General features: G+C 38.5%; 1 protein-coding gene across 1 annotated transcript in view; it reads right to left on the bottom strand.

The window, feature by feature from the left end:
• The window catches only part of EFCAB5 (EF-hand calcium binding domain 5), a 125,878-nt gene that overhangs the window by 36,186 nt on the left and 63,727 nt on the right, over positions 1-25,965 (bottom strand). The window contains 2 exon segments of the mRNA XM_068530614.1: positions 679-778; positions 19,308-19,463. Coding sequence (XP_068386715.1) covers positions 679-778; positions 19,308-19,463 — 256 coding nt within the window.

The following is a 25,965-nucleotide window of genomic DNA, read 5'->3' as shown; positions in this document are numbered from 1 at the left end:
AAAGTAGAACTGCCATATGACCCAGAGAACAAATGGGTGGTTGCCAGAAGGGTTTGAGGTGTGGGTGAAACAGGTGAAGCGAATTAAAAGGTACAAACCTCCAGTTATATAATAAATAAGTCACAGGGATGTAATATACAGCATAAGGAATACAGTCAATCATATTGTGATAAGTTTGTAGGGGGATAGATTGTTACTAGACTCATCACGGTGATTATTTCCCAATACATGAAAATGTCAAATCATTAGGTAGTACATTTGAAACTAACATAATATTGTACATCAACTATATTTCAATAAAAAATGCTTGGGAGAAGGAAACATTTTTCTTAGAAACTTTAGAATTCTAAGTTGGACATTAAAACTGGAATTACCACTACCAACTTAATTTCCAAAACATTCAGATTGTCACTAAAGCACCCCTTCATTTGAATGAATTTAAAATTGAATTCTAGCTGAGTTCTGACTTAACAACTTTTAGTATTACACCATAGTGAAAAATACATCTAGTTGTGATGAAGACTGAATTTTGTGTGGAATGAACAACTCGACAGAGCTATCATGATCTAAGGGAGATGTTATATGAAGGGATTCCATGGGGATAGAATGACCTTGTATTATCATTTCGGTGTACTGCATCACTCCAGCTTGAGCATGCTCCCTCTGAGTGGCACTTACATTGTCTTGGGTTTCGGAGTAAACCTCTGAGCACTTTTGAACTTTGGTCATAGAATGTTTCCAGTAAAGCCAATGTCCTCTGCCGATCCAAAAACCCTACCTAAGCAGAAAGTTGGCAATTAGTTGTTACAGGAGATTTGAAATTTTTATGTAGATGGAATACTGAAGATTTTATCATTACCACCAGCACCGTAATCACGTAAGTAAAAGCTGCAGAGTCAAAATCAGGAAAGTTATATCTTGCCTTTAAGCTTATACTCTACTTCTCCTTTCTGTGACACTTAGTAGCTGCATAAATATTTGTTGTTACTTAATTGCTAAAACCAATACATGATGTTCAGTTCTTATCTAATCTGACCTGAGTATGACATTCGGAACAATTAATTGCTCCCTACTTGTTCTTTTTTTGCATTGTTTTTATTTTAGGAAAAATTTCAATTAGAGAAAAATATAGAAAATGATAAAACTAACACTTGTGTTCCCAACACTCAGAAATTATGTTTGTTAACATTTTATGTATGTACTTTAAATACTGATATAATAACACGTTCCCTTGCTTTTAGTTACTCAACATTGAGATCTGATTCATGTATTTAAGGAAATATATTTTATTTCTTTAATTGATGTATGGTATTCTATAATATGAAAACATCTTAATTTTTAAAAACACCCCTCTATGGATGAGCATTTAGATTATTTCCAGTATTTTGATACCAAAATAATGTTGCAGTGGATATGCTTATATACATCTCTTTGTATACATATGTAAACATTTCCTTAGGGTAAATAAACAGAAGTGTAATTAACAGATTGTGTATAATGTGCATTTTCAACTTTAGTAGTTATTGCCAAATAGCTCTACAAAACACCTATACCAATTTACATTCTCACCAGCACTGAATGAGGATATAATTTCTCCATATCCATGCCAATAGTTGATATTGTTAGAGTTTATAATCTGATGGATAAAAAATGGTATCTAATTATTTTAATTTGCATTTCCCTGATTATTAGTGAGATTAAATATATTATATTTTCATATGTTTATTATGTACTTGGGTTTCCTGACCAATGAATGGCTTTTTTTATTTTAAGATTTTTTTGATGTGGACCATTTTTAAAGTCTTTATTGATTTTGTTACAGTCTTGCTTCTGTTTTATGTTTTGTTTTTTTGGCCACGAGGCATGTGGGATCTTAGCTCCCTGACCAGTGATTGAACCCGCACCTCCTGCATTGGAAGGGGAAGTCTTAACCACTGGACCGCCAGGGAAGCCCCCCAGTGAATGGCTTTTTCTTGTCCTTTCCCATTTTTTCAGTTGGTATGAGTAGTCTGTTTCTTATTAACTTATAAATTTTTGATAATGATTATTCTGTTATCTATATAGCAAATAGTCTTTCTCAGTTTATCTCTTATCAGTTATCAGTTAATCTCTTATTAACTTAACTTTTGGTGAGTTTAGCCATATCAATGTTCTAAATTTTGAAGTAGTCAAATGCATCAATCATTTCCTCTATGGTTTGTGCTTACTTGCTGTATTCTTTAGGAAGTATTACCTATACTGAGGTCAAAAGGCATGCTCTAGGGCTTCCCTGGTGGCGCAGTGGTTGAGAATCTGCCTGCCAATGCAGGGGACACGGGTTCGAGCTCTGGTCTGGGAAGATCCCACGTGCCACGGAGCAACTAGGCCCGTGAGCCACAATTACTGAGCCTGCGTGTCTGGAGCCTGTGCTCCCCAACAAGAGAGGCCGCGATGGTGAGAGGCCCGCGCACCGCGATGAAGAGCGGCCCCCACTTGCCGCAAGTAGAGAAAGCCCTCGCACAAAAATGAAGACCCAACACAGCCATAAATAAATAAATAAATAAATAAATAAATAAAAACATTGCCAATGTTATAAAAAAAAAAAGAATAATTCTAAAAAAAAAAAAAAAGGCATGCTCTATATCTGCTTCTAAAACTTTAAAAATTTTGTTTTCCACATCTAGGTCTCTGATCAGATGGAACTTATTTTTCCTCATTAAGGAGACTGAAATCTAATTTTATTTTTTTTCCAATATGGAAGCCAATCATCCCAATATCATTTATTGATTAGTCCCTTCCCACTAGTTTACATCCATGTTATACACCAAATTCCCACATTCTCATGGGTCTGATGCCAGGTTCAATATTCTGTTAATATAACTTTATTTTTGTAAATCAGGAAAATTCTCCCCAACTTGTTCTTCTTTTTAGAACTGTTTTTGCTATATTTGGACCTTCATTTTTCCATACAATTTTTAAAAACTAAAGCTTTGAAAAATAACATACAGAAAAGTACACAAATAATAAGTGCATGGTTTTATGAATTATCACAGTATAAACATACACATGAGCTGTTTCTCAAAGGAGAATAGTTAACTTTAGTAGAAGGCATGGTTTTGCTCCAAAACTTGAGGGATCTACATTGTGATTCTACTATTGCAACTTGCGATAGCGTTCTAATTTGCCCTGTTCATTTCAAATACTGTAGGATCTTCTAGGCGATAAGGCACAAGATAAAGAAGAGGCTTTGTAATGCAGCGTAGAAAGCCTACAAGACCTTTTCTTGCTCTGGGACCCCCTTTGCCAGCTGATGGCTCAGTTAACACAAAAGAGCAGCACAGATTGATACAAATGTGGTAAAGGTTGTTCCTAAAATGTAAAAAGGTCCAATAAGCATTATGCTTCTTTCTTAGTGGTAGGTGGCACACGATATGGCAATTTGCCTCATACTTGAAACAGATATCCTGTCATGCTTCCAACTACTGGAAGCTAAAAATTTTACCAACATAGAAAACACTGAATTTTTATAGTGTTTATCTTCCACCCTCTGACACACATGGAGCTTACCAAGGCATCTAATGCTTCTTCCAGCTCATCCAGCCCAATCACCACAGTGGAAATCATCAAGGTGGTGAACCTGTATGATGTTCTATGTTATGTCAACACAATCAATGTCTCTGCATACTAAATTATGATAGAAAGAAAAAGAGCTGCCTTAGCCCTATGCCAAGGCAGTGAAAGGATACTGCTGTTCCTAATAGGTGAAATCAAGCTTCTTTTGTTGGTCCTTGCAAACTGCTCTAGAGAAAATAGTAGTTGCCAGATCAGTTGTCGTGAATGATGGATCTGTGTCAATTTGGTCCAATAAATGTTCCACATCTTGGATTCCATGTATATGTGTTAGCACACATATACATGGAATCTAAGGGAAAAAAAAAAAAGGTCATGAAGAACCTAGTGGCAAGACGGGAATAAAGACACAGACCTACTAGAGGATGGACTTGAGGATATGGGGAGGGGGAAGGGTAAGATGTGACAGAGAGAGTGGCATGGACATATATACACTACCAAATATAAAATAGATAGCTAGTGGGAAGCAACCGCATAGCACAGGGAGATCAGCTCTGTGCTTTGTGACCGACCACCTAGAGGTGTGGGATAGGGAGGGCGGGAGGGAGGGAGATGCAAGAGGGAAGAGATATGGGAACATATGTATATGTATAACTGATTCACTTTGTTATAAAGCAGAAACTAACACACCATTGTAAAGCAATTATACTCCAATAAAGATGTTAAAAAAAAAAGGTTCCACATCTTGAATAGCAGCTGCAAATGGTGTTAGTGTAATCTACAAATATTCTTCAAGATCTACCTACCTTCTGCATAGGCAAAACAGAAGAACTAGATAAGAATGTAATAAGAATGTTATTTTCTGAATCCTTCATATCACGAATATATTTTCATATCTAATCTCTGTGGAATTGTGTTTCTTTTTTAATTTGTTTTTGTTATCCGTTTGTTTTTTACCATTTTGGCAGGCAGAGAAAGTTCACCATGATAGCCTTCAGCCCCTAATTTGTAAGAATTCTGCTAGTTGCTCTACATGTCTATTCCAGTTGTACATTCAAGAACCAGAAATAAATATAGCTAGGTCCCGCAGATTAACTGGGTCTATGATATAACCTTGGACCAAAACAGCATTTATCACCTGACATCCATAAGCCCTAACTTTAACCAATGGTCCACTGGGGTACTTTGGGATACCACGGATTAGTGTTAACTTGGAGTCTGGTAATCTCTGAAAGTCTGGTGGGATATTTCCCTTTTTCCAATGCATATTCACCCTAGTAAAGGGCTACATGTCCTTTGAGGAAGGCTTGAAGTAAAATCTACAATATATGCTTGTAGCAGTCATGTAGAATTCTTCCTCAAGAGAGCCAGCCTCCACTTCAACCAAAGCCTTCTGGGTGTATCAACTGCTTGTCTGGGAACTGGATAAGAAGACAAAACTCTCCATTGTGGTGTCTCAGCTCATGTTTCTGGCCCCATAGTTAGAGCTTTTCTGTAAATAGTTCTAGTAATAATTTAGTAGATATCCTACCTATGTAATTCCTAAGAAAATCATGATCACTACAGAAAATCTATGAGTCAAAACATTCATATGGCCACTTTAATTTCTGCTGTTCATTGTGGTAATTCCAATCATACGTTCAGGAACTAGGTAAAAACCCACAGTATGAGTCCTAGACAAATAAGGCCTATTATAATATGGCCTTTAACCTTGGACATTAAGTCAAAATACCATTTATCTATGATATTAACTTTGACCAGTAGACTCTATCTCTGGCAGTTAAATGCCACTTGTCTTCTAGGAATCCCATCAGTTCCTTGAAATCAGAAAGCTCACTTCAATGCCACTAACTCCTACCATCATTCCCAACCTACAGAGGACAGCTACCAAAGAGCTTTTTAGGGATGTTAGTGCTCCCGTCATTAATGGATTTCTCAGGGATTGTCATCTGGGCACTCTTGGGGAATAGGATGAAGGTGAATATGGGTAGGTTACCTATAAGAAATCAACTTCGTCAATTTTACAAGCCTTTGGATTTATTCCTTTATAGCATGCCATGAAGGCTCTGGCATCTCAATCTCATTGAATGTAGGCTGTATTTGAGTCAAGGTTATAGTTAATCTACCAAGAAAACTGTTAAAACCATTTCCAAGATACTAAAAATATTACTGCTTAGCAAATCTTCTAAGTATAATGATATTGATAAATCTGGGCTAATCCAAAGTTATATCCATCCTCCTAAGTCTAAAAGTTTTATAATCAGGAATTCTCTGGCGGTCCAGTGGTTAGGACTTTACCTTCCACTGCAGGGGGCACGGGTTTGATCCCTGGTTGGGAACCAAGATCCCACATGCCACGTGACGTGGCCAAAAAAAATTTTTTTATAATCAATTCCCACACATGTTCCCCAAGTTTCTGCTGCTATGAATTAGCAAAAACTTGCTATTCTCCTGGAATACTAACAATCACCTTTCTCTACAGATTTGACTAGTCCTCGTGAGGCATGCTGAGATCTGACTTTTGGGTCTAAAGGCAATGGATGATACACAGGTGGGCCTTAAGGAAAATAGCTAATTGCCCCAAGTGAAGTTATAGGTTCTGTAAGGAAAGAAAAGCTTATATCCTCAAAAAAAGGAGAGAAGGGATTGCTTTTGCTGCCAAGGGAGTCTTTAGGGAGGTTCGTGGCACAAGTCTCAGCTTCCATCCAAATGTAACCATTCCAAGTCTCAGGATCCCTCTATTTTCGAAGCAATGTGCTGACTTCCACACGAGAGACTTATGAATTTGGCTTATGTTTTCATTCTGTCCCATTAAACTTGGGGGCTGATTTTTTTTTAATCTATATCTGCTCTGAAGCTACAAGAAATAGAGATTCCTTTAGAGTCATCATGGACATTTTCTGGTTCTGTGACTGCAACTTGAGCTGAGCATTTAAAGCCCTGAGCTTGTCTTTTACTTTCTATAACCTCTCCAATGCAGTGAGATGAAGCTCAACCACCGACAGCCCTTGTAGTCAGCACTATTACAATTATGATAAAATGCAGCAGCCACTTGGTCTCTTAAAGCCCAAGGAACTTCATCTCAAGCAACCATAAGTGATCATTTAAAATTTTTTTCATTGAGGAATAGTAAGTATGCAATAAAGGGTATACATCTTAAGTGTTTAGCACAATAAATGTTTACCTATCTACTGTGTAAACATTACTCAGATAAAGATATAGAACATTTTTATCATCACCAGAAGGCTCCTTCATGGTTTCTGTTAGTCAATAATTCCCCCAAAGGTAGTTATTATTCTGATATTTATCACTATAGATTAGTTTATCTGTTATTGAATTTCATATAATCGGAGTTATATATGACCTTTTGTGTCTTTCTTTGCTCAACATTTTATCTGTGAATGTTATTCATGTTTCATTTGACTGTAATTCTTGTTTCATTGCTACACAATATTCTACTGTATGAATATATATATGAAAATTTATTTAATCATTTTATTGTTGATGTACATTTGTATTGTTTTTAGTTTTTGACTATTATGAACATTTTTTGGATTTTTTGGTCAATTTCAATGAAGCATAATTTACATCCAGGAAAATGCATCAATTTAAAGTGTACAGTTCAGGGACTTCCCTGGCGGTCCAGTGGTTAAGACTTCGCCTTCCAATGCAGGGGATGCAGGTTGGATCCCTGGTCGGGGAGCAAGGTCCCACATGCCTCACGGCCAAAAAACCAAAATATAGAACAGAAGCAATAATGTAACACATTCAATAAAGACTTTTAAAACGGTCCACGTCAAAAAAATCTTTAAAAACAGTGTACAGTTTAATGAGTTTTGATAGTGTATATACCCAAGTAACTACCACCACAATGAAGAGAAGAACATTTTCATGAAACCAAAAGTTCTCTTGTGCCACTTTGCAATCAGTCCCCTCTACTCATGGCCCCAGAAAACTACCAATCTGCTTTCTACTGTTGTAGATTAGTTTTCTGTGTTTTAGATTTTCATATAATTAAATCATGTAGTGTGTTCTCTTCTGTGACTGCCTTCTTTCACTTAGCATAATATTTTTAAAATTCCTCAACGTTATTGTAAATATCAGTAGTTCATTCTCTTTCATTGATGAGTAGTAATTCCATTGTGTGGCTATACTACCGTGTGTTTATCCACAAGTTATGGACATCTGGGTTGTCTCCAGTTTCGAGCTGTTACGAATGAGGCTGTTAAGAACATTAAATATAAGTCTTCGGGTATACATATGTTCAGATTTCTCTCATTCCATTTTATTTCTCCTAGGTAAATATCTCAGAGTGGAATTGCCGGTTGATGGGTCATTTGGTAAGTATATGTTTAACTTTTTAAGAAACCACCAAACTGGGAATTCCCTGGCGGTCCAATGGTTAGGACTCCGTGCTTTCACTGCCCAGGGCACGGGTTCAATCCCTCGTCGGGGAACTAAAATCCTGGAAGCTGTGTGGTGTGGCCAAAAAAAAAAAAAAAGAAAGAAACCACCAAACTGTTTTCCAAAGTGGTTGTTCCATTTCTATCAGCAATGTATGAGAATTCTGGTTGCTCTACATCTTTACCAACACTTGGTATTGTCAGGCTTTTTAATTTTAGCTACTCTAGTGGGTGTAATTTTTATCTCATAGTGGTTTTAATTTGCATTTCTCTATGACTATTGACATTGAACATATCTGCATGTGCTTACTGGACATACATATATCTTCTTTCCTGAAAGTTAAAAAAAAAAAAATCCATGGCATTTTGATTAGATTGTTTCCTTAAGTTGTAGGAGTCCTCTATACACTCTGGGCACACAACTTTTGTCATTAAATCTATTGCAAATATTTTATCCCAGTCTATAGCTGTCTTTTCATTTCCTCAATAGTGTCTTTCAGAGAACAGAATTTTAAATTTGGTGAAGTCCATTTTATCAAATATTCCTTTAAGGTTCTCTTCTGGAAGTTTGTGATTTTACCTTAAACATTTAGGTCTAAAGGCAATTTCAAGCTTATTTTTATGTTTGGTGTGAGGTAAAGCTTGGAGTACAACTCGCCCCCCCCCACCCCAAAGTCGGTAGCCAGTTTTTCCAGCACCATGTGTTGAAAAGATTGTCCTAGGAACCTCTGTTGAAAATCAACTGACCATGTACATGTGGTTACATTTCTTACTATTTGGTTCCACTGATCTATTTGTCTATTCTCACGCCAATACCATGCTGTTTTGATTTCTGTAGATATATATTAAATCCTTAAATCAGCTAGTGTAAATTTTCCAACTTTGTTCTTTTTCAAAATTATTTTGGCTACTCTGCATCCTTTGAAATTCATGAACGTTTTAAAATTAGTCTTGTCAATTTCTATAATTAAGCTTACTAGGATTTGGATCGGAATTGTGCTGAATTTATAGATCAATTTGGGAACTGACTAAACATAGTGAGTCTTTTGATTCATGAGTATGGTCTCTGAGAGAAATGAGGACTGGTCTCTTCAATGAATTAGGTTTTTTATTTCTCTCAGTAATGTTTGGTAGTTTTCAATCTATGGGTATTGTATATACTTTGTTTAATTTATCTGTATTTCATGTATGTGATTTAGGCATTTAAAATTTTCATTTTCCAATTGCTCATTGCTAGTATATAGACATACAATTGATCTGTATGTATTGACCTTACGTCCTGAAGCCTTACTAAATTCATGTATATGTTCTAGTGAATTCAATTTTTATATTCCTTAGGATTTTCTACATAGAAGATCATGTAATCTTGAATAAAGAGGATTTCTTTTTCTTTTCATGCCTATTTCACTGGCTAGTACCTCCACTACAATGTTAAATAAAAGGGGTGAGGGTGGACATCCTTGCCTTGTCCCTGATATAAGGAAGAAATCATTAATTTTTTCACCATTAAGTATAACTGTAGGCTTTCCATAGATGCTCCTTATCATTTTGAAAAAAATTTTATTTCTAGTTTGATGAGAGGTTTTTAAAAAAAATCATGAATGTGTGTTGAATTTTGTCAGATGGCTATATAGTTTTTCTTTTTTTAGTTTCTTAATATGGTTAATTGCCTTGATGGAATTTTGAATATTAAACCAATCTTACATCCCTGGATTACACTCCACTTGATCTTAATATATTACCTTTTTAATATATTGCTGAACTAATTTGCTAAAATTAACTTAAAGATTTTTGTATCTGGTTCATGGAAGATATTAGCCTACAGGTTTTTTTTTTTTTTTCTTGAGATAGTTTCGTCTGGCTTTTATATCAGTATAATGATGGTCACATAAAATGAGTTGGAAAATGTTCTCGCTTCTATTTTCTGGAAGACTTTGTGTGGGTCTGGAATTATTCCTTCCTTAAATGTTTGCTAGGATTCAGCAGTAAAGCCATCTTGGCCTGGAGCTTTGTTTGTGGAAAGGTTTTTAATGACATTAATTTCTTTATATATATGAGAGTATCTAGGTTTTCAATTTCCTTTCAAGTCAGACTTGGTAATTTGTGTCTTTCAGAGAATTTGTCCACTCAATCTAAGTGGCAAATTCATTGGCATAAAGTTGTTCATAATGTTCCCTCATTGTCTTTTTATTTTTTATTTTATTAAAAAAACTTTTTTTTTAAAAATATTTTTGGGCCATGCCACACAGCATGAGAGATATTAGTTCTCCGACCAGGGATTGAATCCATACCTCCTGCAGTGGAAGGGCGGAGTCTTCTTATTTATTTTCTTCCTTCCTTCCTTCCTTCCTTCCTTCCTGCCTTCCTTCCTTCCTTCCTCCCTCCCTCCCTCCCTCCCTGCCTTCCTTCCTTCCTTCCTTTCTCCCTCCCTCCTTTCCTTCCTTTTTTTGTTGGCTGCGTCCAGTCTTAGTTGAGGCACGCGGGATCTTTGCCGCATGCGGGCTTCTCTCTAGTTGTGGCGCAGGGTCTTCTAATTGTGGCGTGCAGGTTTTCTCTCCCTAGTTGTGGTGCACGGACTCCAGAGCGCGTGGGCTCTGTAGTTTGCAGCACATGGGCTCTCTCGTTGAGGCACGCAAGCTCAGTAGTTGTGGCGCGGGCTTACTTGCCCCGCGGTATGTGGGATCCCAGCTCCCCGAATACCAGGGATTGAACCCGCATCCCCTGCATTGGAAGGCGGATTCTTTACCATTGGACCACCAGGGAAGTCCTGGAAGGGTGGAATCTTAACCACTGGACTGCCAGGAAAGTCCCCCCCCCCTTGTCTTTTTAATGTCTGTGGGCTCTGTAGTGCTCTTTCTTTCCTGATATCAGTAATTTGCTTCTTCTCTTTTTTCTTTGATCACTCTACCTAGAGGTTTATCAATTATATTAATCTTTTCAAAGAGCCAGCTTTTGTTTTGATTTTCACAATTGTATTTTGTTTTTTATTTCATTGATTTTTGCCGATTTCTTTATCATTTCTTCCTTTTTATTTACTTTGCATTTATTTGGTTTTGCTTTTCTTTGTCTAGCTTTATAAGATGGATCACTGATTTTAGACTGCTCTTGTTTTTTTAATTTTTTTTTTAATTGGAGTATAATTGCTTTACAATGTTGCGTTAGTTTCTGCTGTACAAGGAAGTGAATCAGCTTTATGTATACATATATCCCCTCTCTCTTGGACCTCCCACCCCCACCCACTCCACCCATCTAGGTCATCACAGAGCACCGAGCTGAGCTCCCTGTGCTATACCACAGGTTCCCACTAGCTATCTATTTTACACATGGTAGTGTATTTATGTCAAATCTAATCTCCAAGTTCATTGCACCCTCCCCTCCCTGACTGTGTCTACATGTCCATTCTCTACATCTGCGTCTCTATTGCTGCCCTGGAAATAGGTTCATCTGTACTATTTTTCTAGGTTCCACATATATGTATTAATATACGATATTTGTTTTTCTCTTTCTGACATACTTCACTCTGTATGAAAGACTCTAGGTCCATCTATAAATGACCCAATTTCATTCCTTTTTATGGGTGAGTAATATTCCATTGTATATATGTACCACATCTTCTTTATACATTCCTCTGCTGATGGACATTTAGGTGTTTCCATGACCTGTCTATTGTAAATAGTGCTGCAATGAACAATGGGGTACATGTGTCTTTTTTGAATTATGGTTTTCTCAGGGTATATGCCCAGTAGTGGGATTGCTGGGTCATATGGTAGTTCTATTTTTAGTTTTTTAAGGAACCTCCATACTGTTCTCCATAGTGGCTGTATCAATTTACATTCCCACCAACAGTGTAAGCGGGTTCCCTTTTCTTCACTCCCTCTCCAGCATTTATTGTTTGTAGATTATTTTTAATTTATTTTATTTTTATTTATTTATTTATTTGGCTGCATTGAGTCTTCACTGCTGCGTGCCGGCTTTCTCTAGTTGTGGCGAGGGGGGGCTACTCTTTGTTGTGGTGCGCAGGCTTCTCATTGCGGTGGCTTCTCTTGTTGTGGAGCACAGGCTCTAGGCGCGTGGGCTTCAGTAGTCGTGGTGTGTGCACTCAGTAGTTGTGGCTCATGGGCTCTAGAGTGCAGGCTCAGTAGCTGGGGCGCATGGGCTTAGTTGCTCTGCGGCATGTGGGATCTTCCTAGACCAGGGCTCAAACCTGTGTCCCCTGCATTGGCAGGTGGATTCTTAACCACTGTGCCACCAGGGAAACCCTGTTTGTAGATCTTTTGATGATGGCCATTCTGACCGGTGTGAGGTGATACCTCATTGTAGTTTTGATTTGCAAATCTCTAATAATTAGTGATGTTGAGCATCTTTTCATATGCCTCTTGGCCATGTGTATGTCTTCTTTGGAGAAATGTCTATTTAGGTCTTCCGCCCATTTATTTATTTATTTATTTATTTTTGGCTGTGTTGGGTCTTCGTTGCTGCGTGCGGGCTTTCTCTCTTTGGGGCAATGGGGGCTACTCTTCCACACGGTGCGTGGGCTTCTCATTGCAGTGGCTTCTCTTGTTGCAGAGCATGGGCTCTAGGTGCGTGGGCTTCAGTAGTTATGGCACATGGGCTCAGTAGTTGTGGCTCGCGGGCTCTAGAGCACAGGCTCAGTAGCTGTTGCACACTGGCTTAGTTGCTCCGAGGCATGTGGGATCTTCTCGGACCAGGGGTTGAACCCCTGTCCTCTCACTGGCAGGTGGATTCTTAACCACTGTGCCACCAGGGAAGTCCCTTCCGCCCACTTTTTGATTGGGTTGTTGTTTTTGTTTTTTAAAAATTATTTATTTATTTATTTTTGGTTGTGTTGGGTCTTCGTTTCTGTGCGAGGGCTTTCTCTAGTTGTGGCAAGCGGGGGCCACTCTTCATCGCGGTGCGCGGGCCTCTCACTATCGCAGCCTCTCTTGTTGTGGAGAACAGGCTCCAGATGTGCAGGCTCAGTAATTGTGGCTCACGGGCCTAGTTGCTCCGTGGCATGTGGGATCTTCCCGGACCAGGGCTTGAACCCATGTCCCCTTCATTGGCAGGCAGATTCTCAACCACTGTGCCACCACGGAAGCCCTGGGTTGTTGTTTTTTTGATATTGAGCTGCATGAACTGTTTGGAGATTAATTCTTTGTCTGTTGCTTCGTTTGCAAATATTTTCTCACATTCTGAGGGTTGTCTTTTTGTCTTGTTTATGGTTTCCTTTGCTGTGCAAAAGCTTTAAGTTTAATTAGGTCCCATTTGTTTATTTTAGACTGATCTTATTTTCTTATATAAGCACTCAAAGCTATAAATTTCTAAGCACTTCTTTAGTGGCATTTCTCTAATTTTATTACATTGTGTTTTAGTTATCAGTTTCAAATATTTCCTAATTTCTCTTGTGATTTTTTTTCCTCATGGGTTATTTAGAAGTGTTTCTAAATATTTGGGGATTTTCCAACTATCTTTCTGTTATTGATTTCTAACTTAATTCTGCTGTAGTCAAAGAGCGTACACAGTGTGATTTCAATTCTTTTAAATTTATCGAGATCTGTTTCATGGTATAGCATGTGATCATCTTTGTGAATGTTTCAAGTGCAATTGAAAAGTATGTTTTTCTGCAGTTGTTGAGTTGAAATGTTCTATAACACTCAAAGTCAAGTTGGTTGACAGCATTTTTGAAGTATTTTATATCCTCGCTGATTTTCTACTTGTTCTATCAACTGCTAAGAAAGTAGTGTTTAATTCTCCAATTATAATTGCAGTTCTGTCATTTTTTGCTTCATGTACTTTGAAACTCTATTAGGTGTATAGACAATTAGAATTATTATGTCTTCTTATCAAATTGACCCCTTTATCATTATACTATAGCCCTCTTAATCCTTGGTAATACTCCTGTTCTGAAGGCTCCTTTGTCTTATACTAATGTAGCCAAAAGATATATCTTTTTCCATACCTTTACTTTTAAACTATTTGTATCTTTATATTGGTCTTATCCAGCCTGACAATCTCTGTCTTTAGACTGAAGTGTTTAGCCCATATTCATTTAAATAATTATCACTATGGTTAGCTTTAAATAGACCATCTTGCTACCTGGGTTTTCGTTTGTTTTTGTCCCATTTCTTCTTCCTTCTTTCTTCTTCTTCTTCTTCTTCTCCTTCTCCTTCTTCTTCTCCTTCCCCTTCCCCCTCTTCTTCTCCTCCTCCTCCCCCTCCTTCTCCTTCTTCCTCTTCCTCTTTCTCTCCTTTTTTGCTTCTTTTACTGCTTTTTTTAAAAATAAATTTATTTATTTATTTATTTTTGGCTGTGTTGGGTCTTCGTTGCTGCGCGTGGGCTTTCTCTAGTTGAGGAGAGCGGGGGCTACTCTTTGCTGTGGTGCGCGGGCTTCTTGTTGCGGTGGCGGAGCAGGGGCTCTAGGCGTGCGGGCTTTAGTAGTTGTGGCACGCAGCCTCTGTAATTTTGGCTTTCAGGCTCAATAGTTGTGGCACACAGGCTTAGTTGCTCCATGGCATGTGGGATCTTCCCGGACCAGGGCTCGAACCCGTGTCCCCTGCATTGGCAGGCAAATTCTTAACCACTGCACCACCAGGGAAGTCCCGTTCCTGCCTTCTTTTGATTATATTTTAATATTCCACGTTATTGCCTCAACTGGTTTAATAGCTATGCCTCTCTTTTTTCTAGTAATTGCTATAAAATTTAACATTATGCATCTTTATCTTATCACAGTCTACTTTCAAATAATATTATATACTTTATGCCTAATGTAAGAAACTTATTTCTATTTTCTCCCATCCATTATTTTTGCTATTGTTGTCATACATTTCACTTCTACATATATTATAAACTTCACAATACATTATTAGTTTTGCTTCAAAGAGTAAATGATCATTTAAATAACATTTTAAATGAGGAGAAAAGTCTTTTATAACCACTCAGGCATTTTCTTTTTCTCTCTCTTTCTGCTTCGGTTTGGATAGTTTCTATTGCTATGTCCTTATGTTTACTAATATTTTCTTCTTCAGTGTCTAATTTCATGCTAATCTTATGTAGTAAAGTCTTAATTTCACATATATATATATTTTTTATCTCTCGGGGTTCAATTTGGAACATGGCTGGTTGAAACAAGAAGCTAGTGGATGGCACTGTGGATTCAAGATCCTGGTTAACACTTAAAAGATCATTGCTCCTCACTCAACAAAGCATGGCTCCATATATATATACATATATATATATATATGTATATATATATATATATATATATAAAATATATATATGTATTTTTAAAATTAATTAATTTATCTATTTTTGGCTGCATTGGGTCTTAATTGCTGCGCGCGGGCTTCTCATTGCGGTGGCTTCTCTTGTTGCGGAGCACGGGCTCTAGGTGCGTGGACTTCAGTAGTTGTGGCTCACTAGTTTCAGTAGTTGTGGCTCACGGGCTCTGGAGCACAGGCTCAGTAGTTGTGGCACATGGGGCTTAGTTGCTCTGCAGCATGTGGGATCTTCCCAGACCAGGGCTCAAACCCGTGTCCCCTGCATTGGCAGGCAGATTCTTAACCACTGTGCTACCAGGGAAGCCCCAATATATATTTTTAATAGCATCCTCTGACTAAGAACTATTGCTTTTTTTTTCTAATGCTGTACCTAATTCTGAAAACTTCAACTTAATAAATATCTCAGAGGAGACTTTCTGCCTTTAAGGACCACTCTGAATGGTGGATCCTGAGCCTCATTCCAGTTAACTACATGTCTTGTTATAAACATTTCTCTAGGCTCAGGTAGCTATAGATATACAAACATGTGTACCTATGTATATGTACCCATATGGTTTATGTCCTTGTTTGCTTTACAAAAATGGGATTTTATTACAAACATTTCTCCATCTTTTACTTTTTTCACTCATTAATAATGTATAAAAATCCTCCAAGTCAGCTGGTGTAGATCTATTCAATTTGTATAAAGGCTGCATGATATTCCAAGATGTAGATGTACCATCATTTAAAAAACATTTCCCGGGCTTCCCTGGTGGCGCAGTGGTTGGGAGTCTGCCTGCCAATGCAGGGGACGCGGGTTCGAGCCCTGGTCTGGGAAGATCCCACATGCCGCGGAGCAACTAAGCCCGTGAGCCACAACTACTGAGCCTGCGCGTCTGGAGCCTGTGCTCCACAACAAGAGAGGCCGCGACAGAGAGAGGCCCGCGCACCGCGATGAAGAGTGGCCCCCGCTCGCCGCAACTGGAGAAAGCCCTCGCACAGAAACGAAGACCCAACACAGCCAAAAATAAATATAAATTAATTAATTAATTAAAGAAACGTTTAAAAAAAAAAAAAAAAAAAAAAAAACATTTCCCTACAGATAAACATTCCCTTTATCTCTCCCTCTCTATCTCTCTTTTTCATGTGTAAACAGTGCCACAGGAATCATCCTTGTACATGCATTTTCTATCTACTGGTGCTTTTATTTCTTTGGGATAAAAATTTCAGGAATGGGATCACTTGGTTGAAGGATGTGTGTATTTTTTATTTAAATAGGTATATCCAGATTGCTTTACAAAGATACTATACTATTAAATTTTCACCAGGAATGTTTGAGAAAATACTTTTCCTCTATCCCTACCAGCAATAGGTATTATCATTTTGTTTTATTTATTTATTTTTCAGTATTGTCATTTTAAAATGTTTTTGCTCATCTGTTGAGTATGCAGTGATTCTACATATTCTATGTTCATATCCTTTGCCCATTTTTCTTTGGGGGCTTACATAGTGTCCTACCATCAAATAAAGGGGCAATTAGTTCAGTGCCAGTAGTACTTGTTGATTCTGACCATATGGAGTTCATCCCACTGAATCATTTGGAAGTGGGCCTTTTTTTTTTTGGTGTTTTTTGTTAATGCCCATGGTTCTCCTTGTCCCAACTTCAAGTGTTGGACACTTCCTGGGGGTACTTCCAGAACTTTTACCGTCATCTTCTCTGCACACCCACCCCCTTTACACACAGGTATTTAGGAACACTCATTATCTTTCCTCTAGCCACAGGAGTGGGACTACCCTCAGGCTCATCCACCTAGACCCCTCCTTCTGCAGTGGCTAACCTTCCTCTTTAGTGCTATGTTGCATTCAGGACTTCTCAATGAAGCTTGTAGTCTCTGAGCTACACCCAGGAAATGATGCATAAGCCCTGGTGTTCTTAAATTTCTCCTCAACCTACTTGGAATTTCTAAGTGTCTACAGTGTTGCCTTCAACATACAACCCTGGTTGGGGTATAAGAGTGTAATATCAGATATTAACTCTGACTTAGGGATCCAGGCAACCCCTAAGCAGTAGTCACATCCCCTCCAACCTCCTTCTCCCATCAGCTGGTCACAACTTCCCACTGACAGAAGAAGTGCTTTGATGTCATATTTTGCATTATTCTTCACTCTATGATTCTCCATTCTTTCTCAAGATCCCAGAATTTTCAATTGAAAGTAGAGGATTTTGAACTCTTGTCTCAGCTCCTCATTGAAAACATTCAGAAACTCAATTAACTTCTTTACTCTAGACTGTATCTACCTTCCTTCGAAGATCAGCACATAACTACTGTTTGAATGATGGGAAGAAAAGCAAAAAGCATAAGCAAACCTGAGTTATTTTTCTAAATATTATCCCACTGTGTGGGATATCCCACTATGTGAGGTAATGTTTTGTACTACACATGAGTTGGTACTAAATTGGCCAACAGAGGATAGTTGTTCTCCAGGCATTTGTCAGGGAGTAAAATCTTGACCCATGTTACCCAATATTTATTATTAGCTCTGTTAAAAGAAACAATTTTCAAGGATTGCCTGAAAGACACATAGACATTTCAGATTTTATAAAATATATTCCTGACTTAAGCCAAATTAGCAGGTATCTGAGAACCTAGACTGTAATGCATTGGCTCCTTTAAGAACTGCTTTTTCTGAATTGCAGTCAGGTGTGGTATCATTTACCTACATGTAAGGTGGTTTTAAGAAACTTCCAGGCTTCCCTGGTGGTGCAGTGGTTAAGAATCCACCTGCCAATGCAGGGGACACAGGTTCGAGCCCTGGTCTGGGAAGATACCACATGCCGCGGAGCAACTAAGCCTGTGTGCCACAACTACTGAGCCTGCGCTCTAGAGCCGCAAGCCACAACTACTGAGCCCTCGTGCCACAGCTACTGAAGCCCATGTGCCTAGAGCCCGTGCTCCACAACAAGCCACCGCAATGAGAAGCCTACACACTGCAACGAAGAGTAGCCCCCACTCACTGCAACTAGAGAAAGCCCGCACGCAACAACGAACACCCAACGCAGCCATAAATAAATAAATATATTATTAAAAAAAAAGAAACTGTTCTAATAAAGTCATTTTTTCACTTATTATAAGTCCAGCATAAAGATGTTCACTTCATCACATAGGGCCCCTTTAATGGGTACTTTCAGAAGAAACTCCTGACTATACTTTTTATCCCAAATTTCTGCACTTCTTCTTAGCTCCAGTTTATATTTATCTTAAAAGCATTGTCAGTAGTGTGTTTCGTCATGTTTCCCTTTCACATTCACTACTAGGAAGATTAGATTCAGACCTGTAGACAACCAGAGCAAATATTTAGGTCATTCTGGTATGCATTTTGGGCTTTGTTCCCAGTTTCACTTAGTATCCTGCCTCTTATTTTTTTCTTCTTTCGTCCTACTTTTAATCTATGTTATTTTGTTGCATTTTATCTATTCTTATAAGCTTCCTTAAATCTTTTCAGGAACATGGGGATACAAACAAATAAATATAAGGTTCATAAACAAATATATTTCAGTAAAGTTTGTATCTATTTTTGCAAATCCATTTGGTATCCTGGCACACTAGTGCCTTCCCAAATCCTATTTCTAGAAATACTTTTTGATATAAATGTTTCTTGTTTTTAAGAAGCAGAATAAAATGTGGTAGGCTTTCTATTCCCAGCAGCTCTTTTCTATAGGAAGCCACCAGCAAAGAGAGTAAGCAAAAACAATTCTAAGCAACCCATTCTTAAGATTGGGAAAGAAACTTAGGGACAAGTTATAAATCATGAAATACAGTGCCACTCGAGAGGTAATCTGTGATGAGAAAGGTAGAAATTGAGAATAGCATCTAGAATGATATAGCAGCTTGAGAAAGTGATAATAAATCAGATTTGAATCTGATAATAAAACGTGAATTGTATTTTGTATGTCCTTTTTCCCTCCTAGTAATCCATTTTCATTAGCAGTCCACAACAGGTTGGATATTAAAAACATCACCACCACCAACAACAACCTAAAAACGGGTCCTTCATAACAAATAGTTTGAGAAGCACTGCTTTAAGGGTCTTACCTTACCTTCCCACAGTCACAATGCAAGAATAGTTCAGCAAACATCTGTCTCCGCATGTCAGTTTTTATAACCTCCCTGAATTCATCTGCACAGTGGCAAAGGTGCTTAAGGAGCTCCTCAAACATTTCACTTTTAAAGCCTGCAATGTGAGAAGAGATGAACTGTGGAGAAAAAGAGGATAAATGATTGATTTAAAACCGTGTTCTTTACTTGGATTTTTTCCAAGGATTCAGTTGATGTGCATGAAATTATTGACTGCAATTTTTTCCATATCATTTGCTTGTCACTTAGATAAAGTATTTTCATGTTAGTGTTATTATACAAGGCTATGCTGCAGAGAGAGGTGATCAATACAGTCCCCAACACCATATACAAGCGGGACTAGATATTTTTGGAACAATTTCCCTCTAGATCACATCAGTTTTATATGGGAGCAGTTTTAACCTCACAGTATGAAATAGCAGCAGTCATAAAATGTGGCCTATAAATGAATAGCTCTAAAAATTGAATGTAGTTTTTCTTTTGATGTAGGGGATATAAGAGCATGTGTTTTCCAAGACTGGCTACATTTAATTATTGGAGTAAAGGGATGGGAGAGTGGGTGGTTTTTAATCTTTTGGTTTTGCAATAAAGTATCCTTTGTCCATGATTTGATTTATCTTTTGAAAGTCTAGAATCTGAAAACACCTATGCTCTTGGGCTATTCCTCTTGAGCCCTGTTGAATAGATTACCAGAAGTGCGATTGCTTGCTTAGAAGGTAAACGCATCTGTATTTTTGGTAGGTTTTGACATCAGGCTTGTACCCTTGTGCACTCCCACCACTAATGTATGAGTGGCTGTTTCTCTTCAGCCTCATCATCAGTGTGTATTGCTTTCCACATTTCTGCTAATTTGATAGGTCAGGAACATTACAATCTTGATCTACATCTGACTGTAAGTATCTTGTGATAGAGAGCAGTGTATCAACCACTGGAAGAGTTTCTGAGTGGACTCCTCTTCAAGTGTTAGCCTACCTCACAAGTCAATGATTTCTTCCTCTGCCCCAAGCACAGTGGCAGTCAAATTTGTACTGAATGACCCTGCTTCCATAGCTAGAAATGATTGGGCCATGGGAGGATACTTATCCTAAACAAACTCATTCAGATTCTCTATACTGCGAATTGAGAATTAGGACTGGGGAATGGCCAACTGATCTCTGAGAGGGGCTGGACCTGTGAATGTAAACTTAAGATTTGTTGGGAGGCCAGATTTCTCCATGTGAACTAAGGATGCAGAATAGTCTGTACACAGAGACAGATGAAACAAAAAGCAGAGAGAAAAGAGTCTTGATGTTCTCCAACTCCCTATTCTAGTCTCTTCTGAAGCCAGAACAAATTCCTGCCTTTGGTTTCTGCACATTGCATTTTCAGCTATGTTAGCTCAGGTTGGTTTCTGTTTCTTACAATTAAAGAATAACAACTAATACAGTTTGTTTGAAATGGAACATTTTGTTGGCATATTTCATTGACATAATCTTTGAAATGAAGGTTATAGTCGATATTTCACTTCCTCATTAATATCATATAGGCAAATTTAGGATGTATTATGTAAGAGCTATATTAGGCTTGAATCCATGCTAATGAATGATAAACCATCATTCAACTGGCTTAGAGATCAAAAGAGGAAAATTTAAAGCACAGCAAAGGAGCTTTTCTAAATATTTCATTTCCTTAACTGCCTAAACCACCTAATTGTCATTATTCTTGATGGATTAATGAGCACAATTAAGTTCTTTTCTGTTACTTGGGAAGCAGAATAGTATACAGTTAATACCTCACATTTTGTCTGGGGTCAAATCCCAGTTCTCATATTTACTGGCTGAGTAACCTTGGATGAGTCGCTGGACTTCTCAGTTCCTTAATTTGTTCCCTAATAGCTACCACAGTCGCTATCTCACTGGGTCATGGAGAGGACCCTGTATATGTACAGAGTATAGGTATTTCACGCAATAAGTTCTCTGCAGCCATCGCTCTTGTCTCCTTTTGAGCTAGGTAAGAAATTGATCAAGAAGGTTTTCTTTATAAAAGTCCTCTCAGCTGACATACGTATTTTAGAAGGAAAAACTCAATGAGATCAGTGGTTCTCAAAGTGTGGTCCCTTGAGAGCTTGTTAGAAATGCAAATTTGGGGACCCTACTCCAAACCTACTGAATCAGAAACTCTGGAGTGAGACCTAGAATCTGTTTTTAGAAGCCCTCTGGGTGATTCTTATGCTCAAACTCACTTAAGTTTGAATTAGATGGTCTAAGGCAACTGGTCCTAATTATACCAGTATTCTAAGATCCTATTGTTCAATCCTTAATGACTTTTTGCTTGAATAGTAGGTACTTTTCTAAATTACTGATAAGGTAGAATTACCGAATAATTGACATTTTCTGGCAATATTGTGGCTCAGTGCTCTAATGCTGAAATAAAAATTACTGATTCATGAAAAGATTCATCTTGTTTTGTATTAAGCTTTTGGGAATTGACCTCAAAGCCATATGAATTTTCTGGCTGTGGGAATGCTATTAAATCAAGAATTAGTTTAAGGGGCTTCCCTGGTGGCGCAGCGGTTAAGAATCTGCCTGCCAATGCAGGGGACACGGGTTCGAGCCCTGGTCTGGGAAGATCCCACATGCCGCGGAGCGACTAGGCCCGTGAGCCACAATTACTGAGCCTGCGTGTCTGGAGCCTGTGCTCCGCAACAGGAGAGGCCGCGATAGTGAGAGGCCCGCGCACCGCGATGAAGAGTGGGCCCCGCTTGCCACAACTAGAGAAGGCCCTCGCACAGAAACGAAGACCCAACACAGCCATAAGATTAAAAAGTAATAATAATAATAATAATAATAAAGATGGAAAGCTGTCTTTAAAAAAAAAAAAAAAGAATTAGTTTAACTGTTTCTCCAAGAGACATTTAACATTCTAGGTTTACAGCCTATGGCTTTTCTGAGTGAGCATGTTCTGTAAGCATGGGCTATATGACATGAAAGAAAACCAGATGCCAACTGAACTACAAATCAAATTCCAAATAGAACAATTATAGCAGTTTGCCAGTATCTCTTGTAAAAACAGAAAAAATGAAAACATATGGTAGCTTTTGTGTTTTCACATCCTCCCAAGGAATGAGTCAATTAATATCCATAAGTCCTGAAATAATTGCTTAGATGAATTTAAGAATATGATTAGCTACTAATATCCTTCAGTTTAATCACTTTGTGAGCTGTTAAACATTTGAACTGTACTTAATCAAGTTGTCTGTGTGTGCTGGATCCCAACGTAATGAATTCTAGGATTTTCCTTTCTGACAGGAAAATCAAAATGTTGAGAATGCAGTAAATGTCACACTTAACAGGTTGGTAGCTACTGTTAGATTCTACAGCCTTGGGATTCACACTTATTTAATTATAGACATACTGGAAGATTGATGAAGTGGGTGATCTGAGAGCAGTAGGAAGAAAACTATGTTTGGAAACTATCTATGTTAGGTATTAACTTCCAAATTGTGTTTGGAAGCCTTGGTAGTAAATAACGTTTTCAGAAATGTCTGCAAGCAAGAACTATAGAATATTGAAATACACATATTATATTTGCTATCTATCATTGAAGAAGTGACATGTTCATATAGCATTTGGCAGAAAATTAGCTTTCCAGTCTCAGACAGGGAACTTTTAAAAACAATTAATGCTAATTATATATTCAACAAAGCAGCAAAATGTTCTGATCTTTAAAAACTTTGCTTAACAAATGAATTGAACAAAGGCCTCATTTAATATCCAATAATACTAAAAGTGACAGACTGAAACACACAGTCTAACCCATACTGGTGGAAGGTGGCTTAGGCAATGTTATGGGTTGAGTGGTGTGCCCCCAAAATTCATGTGTTGAAGGCCTAACCCCCAGTACCTCAGAATGTGACCATATGTTGAGATAGGGTCTTTAAAGAGGTAATTAAATTAAAATGAGGTGACTAGGGTGGGCCTTCATCTGACTAGCACCCTTTAAAAAAGAGGAAATTTTGGGACTTCCCTGGAGGGAAGCCCACTGTTTAAGACTCCGTGCTTCCACTGCTGGGGGCACAGTTTCAATCCCTGGTCGGGGAACTAAGATCCTGCATGCCCCATGGTGCAGCCAAAAAAAATTTTTTTAGAAAAGAGGAAATTTGTACACAGGCATTTACAGAGGGGAAGACCACGTGAAGGTACAAGGAGAAGATGGCCATCTACAAGCCAAGGAGAGAGAGACCCTCAGAAGAAACCAACCCTGCCAATTTCTTGTCTTGGACTTCTAGCTTCCAGAACTGAGAAATTAAATTTCTGATGTTTAAGTCACCCAGTCTATGGTACTTTGTTATGGCAGCCCTAGCAAACTAATACAAACAATAAGGAATTGCTGATCAGACAGTTCCTTGTTTCTTACAGTTGAAGACGACCTGGGAAGACATACACCAACTTGGAGGATAGTTTACCATAGGCTCTCCCATTTCCCTGGCTTAAAATTCCCTTGTTTCCTCCTAAGGTCTCCTCAGGTAGTTTCACAACATATTGCTGCCTCTACCTCCCCCAGAGCCATCATTCTTCCATCTTCTGTCCTTCTCTGCCATAGCTCAAAGCACATGGAAAACAAAATGAGCAAAACAAAACAAACAAAAATTACAAAATACAGTTGAACTAGAGAGAATAGAAAGCCACTCAGATGCATACCATTTCAAGGAAAATGCACAGCCTGGACTTAGTAGAATATGTTAAAGTACAATCTTTGGGTACAGCTGATGAAGCCTCTCTATTTAAAGTTTAAACTTTGAGCTGTGTCAGTTTGAAGGCCTCAGACTGTCTGATTGATATAAAACAACTGAGCATAAGGAAGTGACCATCTCAAAGCAGACCACTTTGGAGCAAGAACAAAGAATCCCAAAAAAGAGTCTAGGCAGAGGCCTGGCCCTTATTTACACCTGGCCAAGGGATACACTGGTTCCTCAGTGTGGCAGAATCAAAACTTAACATCTGAATCCCACTGTATAGTAAATTGCAGTTTTGAATATAATTATTCTTAAGCCCATTTTATACTTCAGGTGTAGACCTCAGATAGCTTGAAGCCTATGTCTACTGAAGGATGCTGCTGGGAAACTGACCCTCAACCTTAGCCAGGTCCACAGTAAACAGGAAGGTGTTGGGTTGTTTTCACTTGTCCTTGGTGAGCAGGTAGATATGTGGCCAGAGTTTCCACAATGATCAGGTGGGAGATAAGGACAAAGAAAAGCAAACTCCTCAATTAGGGTGACCAACTGCCTCACTTTGCCTGGATCTTTCCTGGTTTAGCACTGAAAGTCCCATATACTGAGAAACCCCTCAGTCCCAGGCAAACCAGGATGGTTTGAAACCCTCTACTCTGATTCATGCCAATAGTCTAATCCCTGCGGGGAACTCTAGGGATCCTCTGGAAGCATGCTGTGTTGTATCCTGCTTTATATAACAAACTTTCTCTGTAAGTATCTGTAAACGAAACTTTGCAGCTGTTGTGTCTGTGGCATCTTTCCATCTCCAATCCACTGGGACAAACATAAAGCAAACTATATAGAGAGTTATTATTCTGTGGTATGCATTCACCCATTCTTGATCCTTCTGTTGTATTTAGATAATTACAAGATAAAGAACACCTAAACGTTTGTTACAAATAACTGGGAATGGTGAACACAAATGACAATCTGAGTCAAGATTCTGGTGCCTAGAGTGAGCAGAACTGATAAGTAGGCCACATACCCCTACAGAATAGTTCTTTAAAAGGATTCACTCTTGTCTGAGAAATCTATACTTAGTATTACTTTGAGGCAACAGTTGCAGCGGTCCCCAATCTTTTTGGCACCAGGGACCGGTTTTGTGGAAGACCATTTTTCCACGGCGGGGGGGTTGGGGGGAGGTTGGTTCAGGGAGTAATACAAGCGATGTGGAGCGGCCGATGAAGCTTCCCTGGCTCGCTGGCTGCTCACCTCCTGCTGTGTGGCCTGGGGGTTGGGGACCCCTGGTTTAGGGGACTAACTGTGAAACTGCATCAGGGAAAGAACATCCATCAGTCAAGGGCCGATTGCTAGTATCAGTAGAAATAGAAGTGTGTCAATCTCTGGACCCCAGAGGTGGGAAAGGATGATCTGCATTGATGAGAGGACAGCCTCCTTCAGCTCCTCACTGTGGGGTCTTCGGAGGCTCTCTTCTACCTGAGGCCATCCTTACCCTTTACTCCATGAACCTTGTCATACTAAAGGTCTTGTATATAGTCATCACCAATGGATTAGAAATAAGGAAGTTCCTTTCCCTGGTAGTGCATGGTGATGCCCTCTTCTTCAGGTAGCACTTTCCGCCACAGAAATAGTTACTTAATGATTATTAAGAACTCCATTTCAGGAACTTTGAAAACAAGGACCCTGGCCACTATATAAAATATTACTTCTATTTGGAAAATGGGTTTCAAGTTCCAAACAACCAATCAACCTACAGAAACTTTTTTTGGAGAGGGGCATACAGCCATTTGTGGGACTACTATCAAAAAAAATTATGGGCACTTTTTGACAGCTCAAGGTAATCGTTGCCTTAAAATGTACCAAGAAAAATTTAGACATACTTATCTTTCAGACTTCTCTTAAAACAGATT

This window comes from Eschrichtius robustus, chromosome 20 (genome assembly GCF_028021215.1).
Source record: "Eschrichtius robustus isolate mEscRob2 chromosome 20, mEscRob2.pri, whole genome shotgun sequence".
NCBI classification, from domain to species: Eukaryota; Metazoa; Chordata; class Mammalia; order Artiodactyla; family Eschrichtiidae; genus Eschrichtius; species Eschrichtius robustus.
This window is presented reverse-complemented; position numbering and strand designations above follow the sequence as displayed.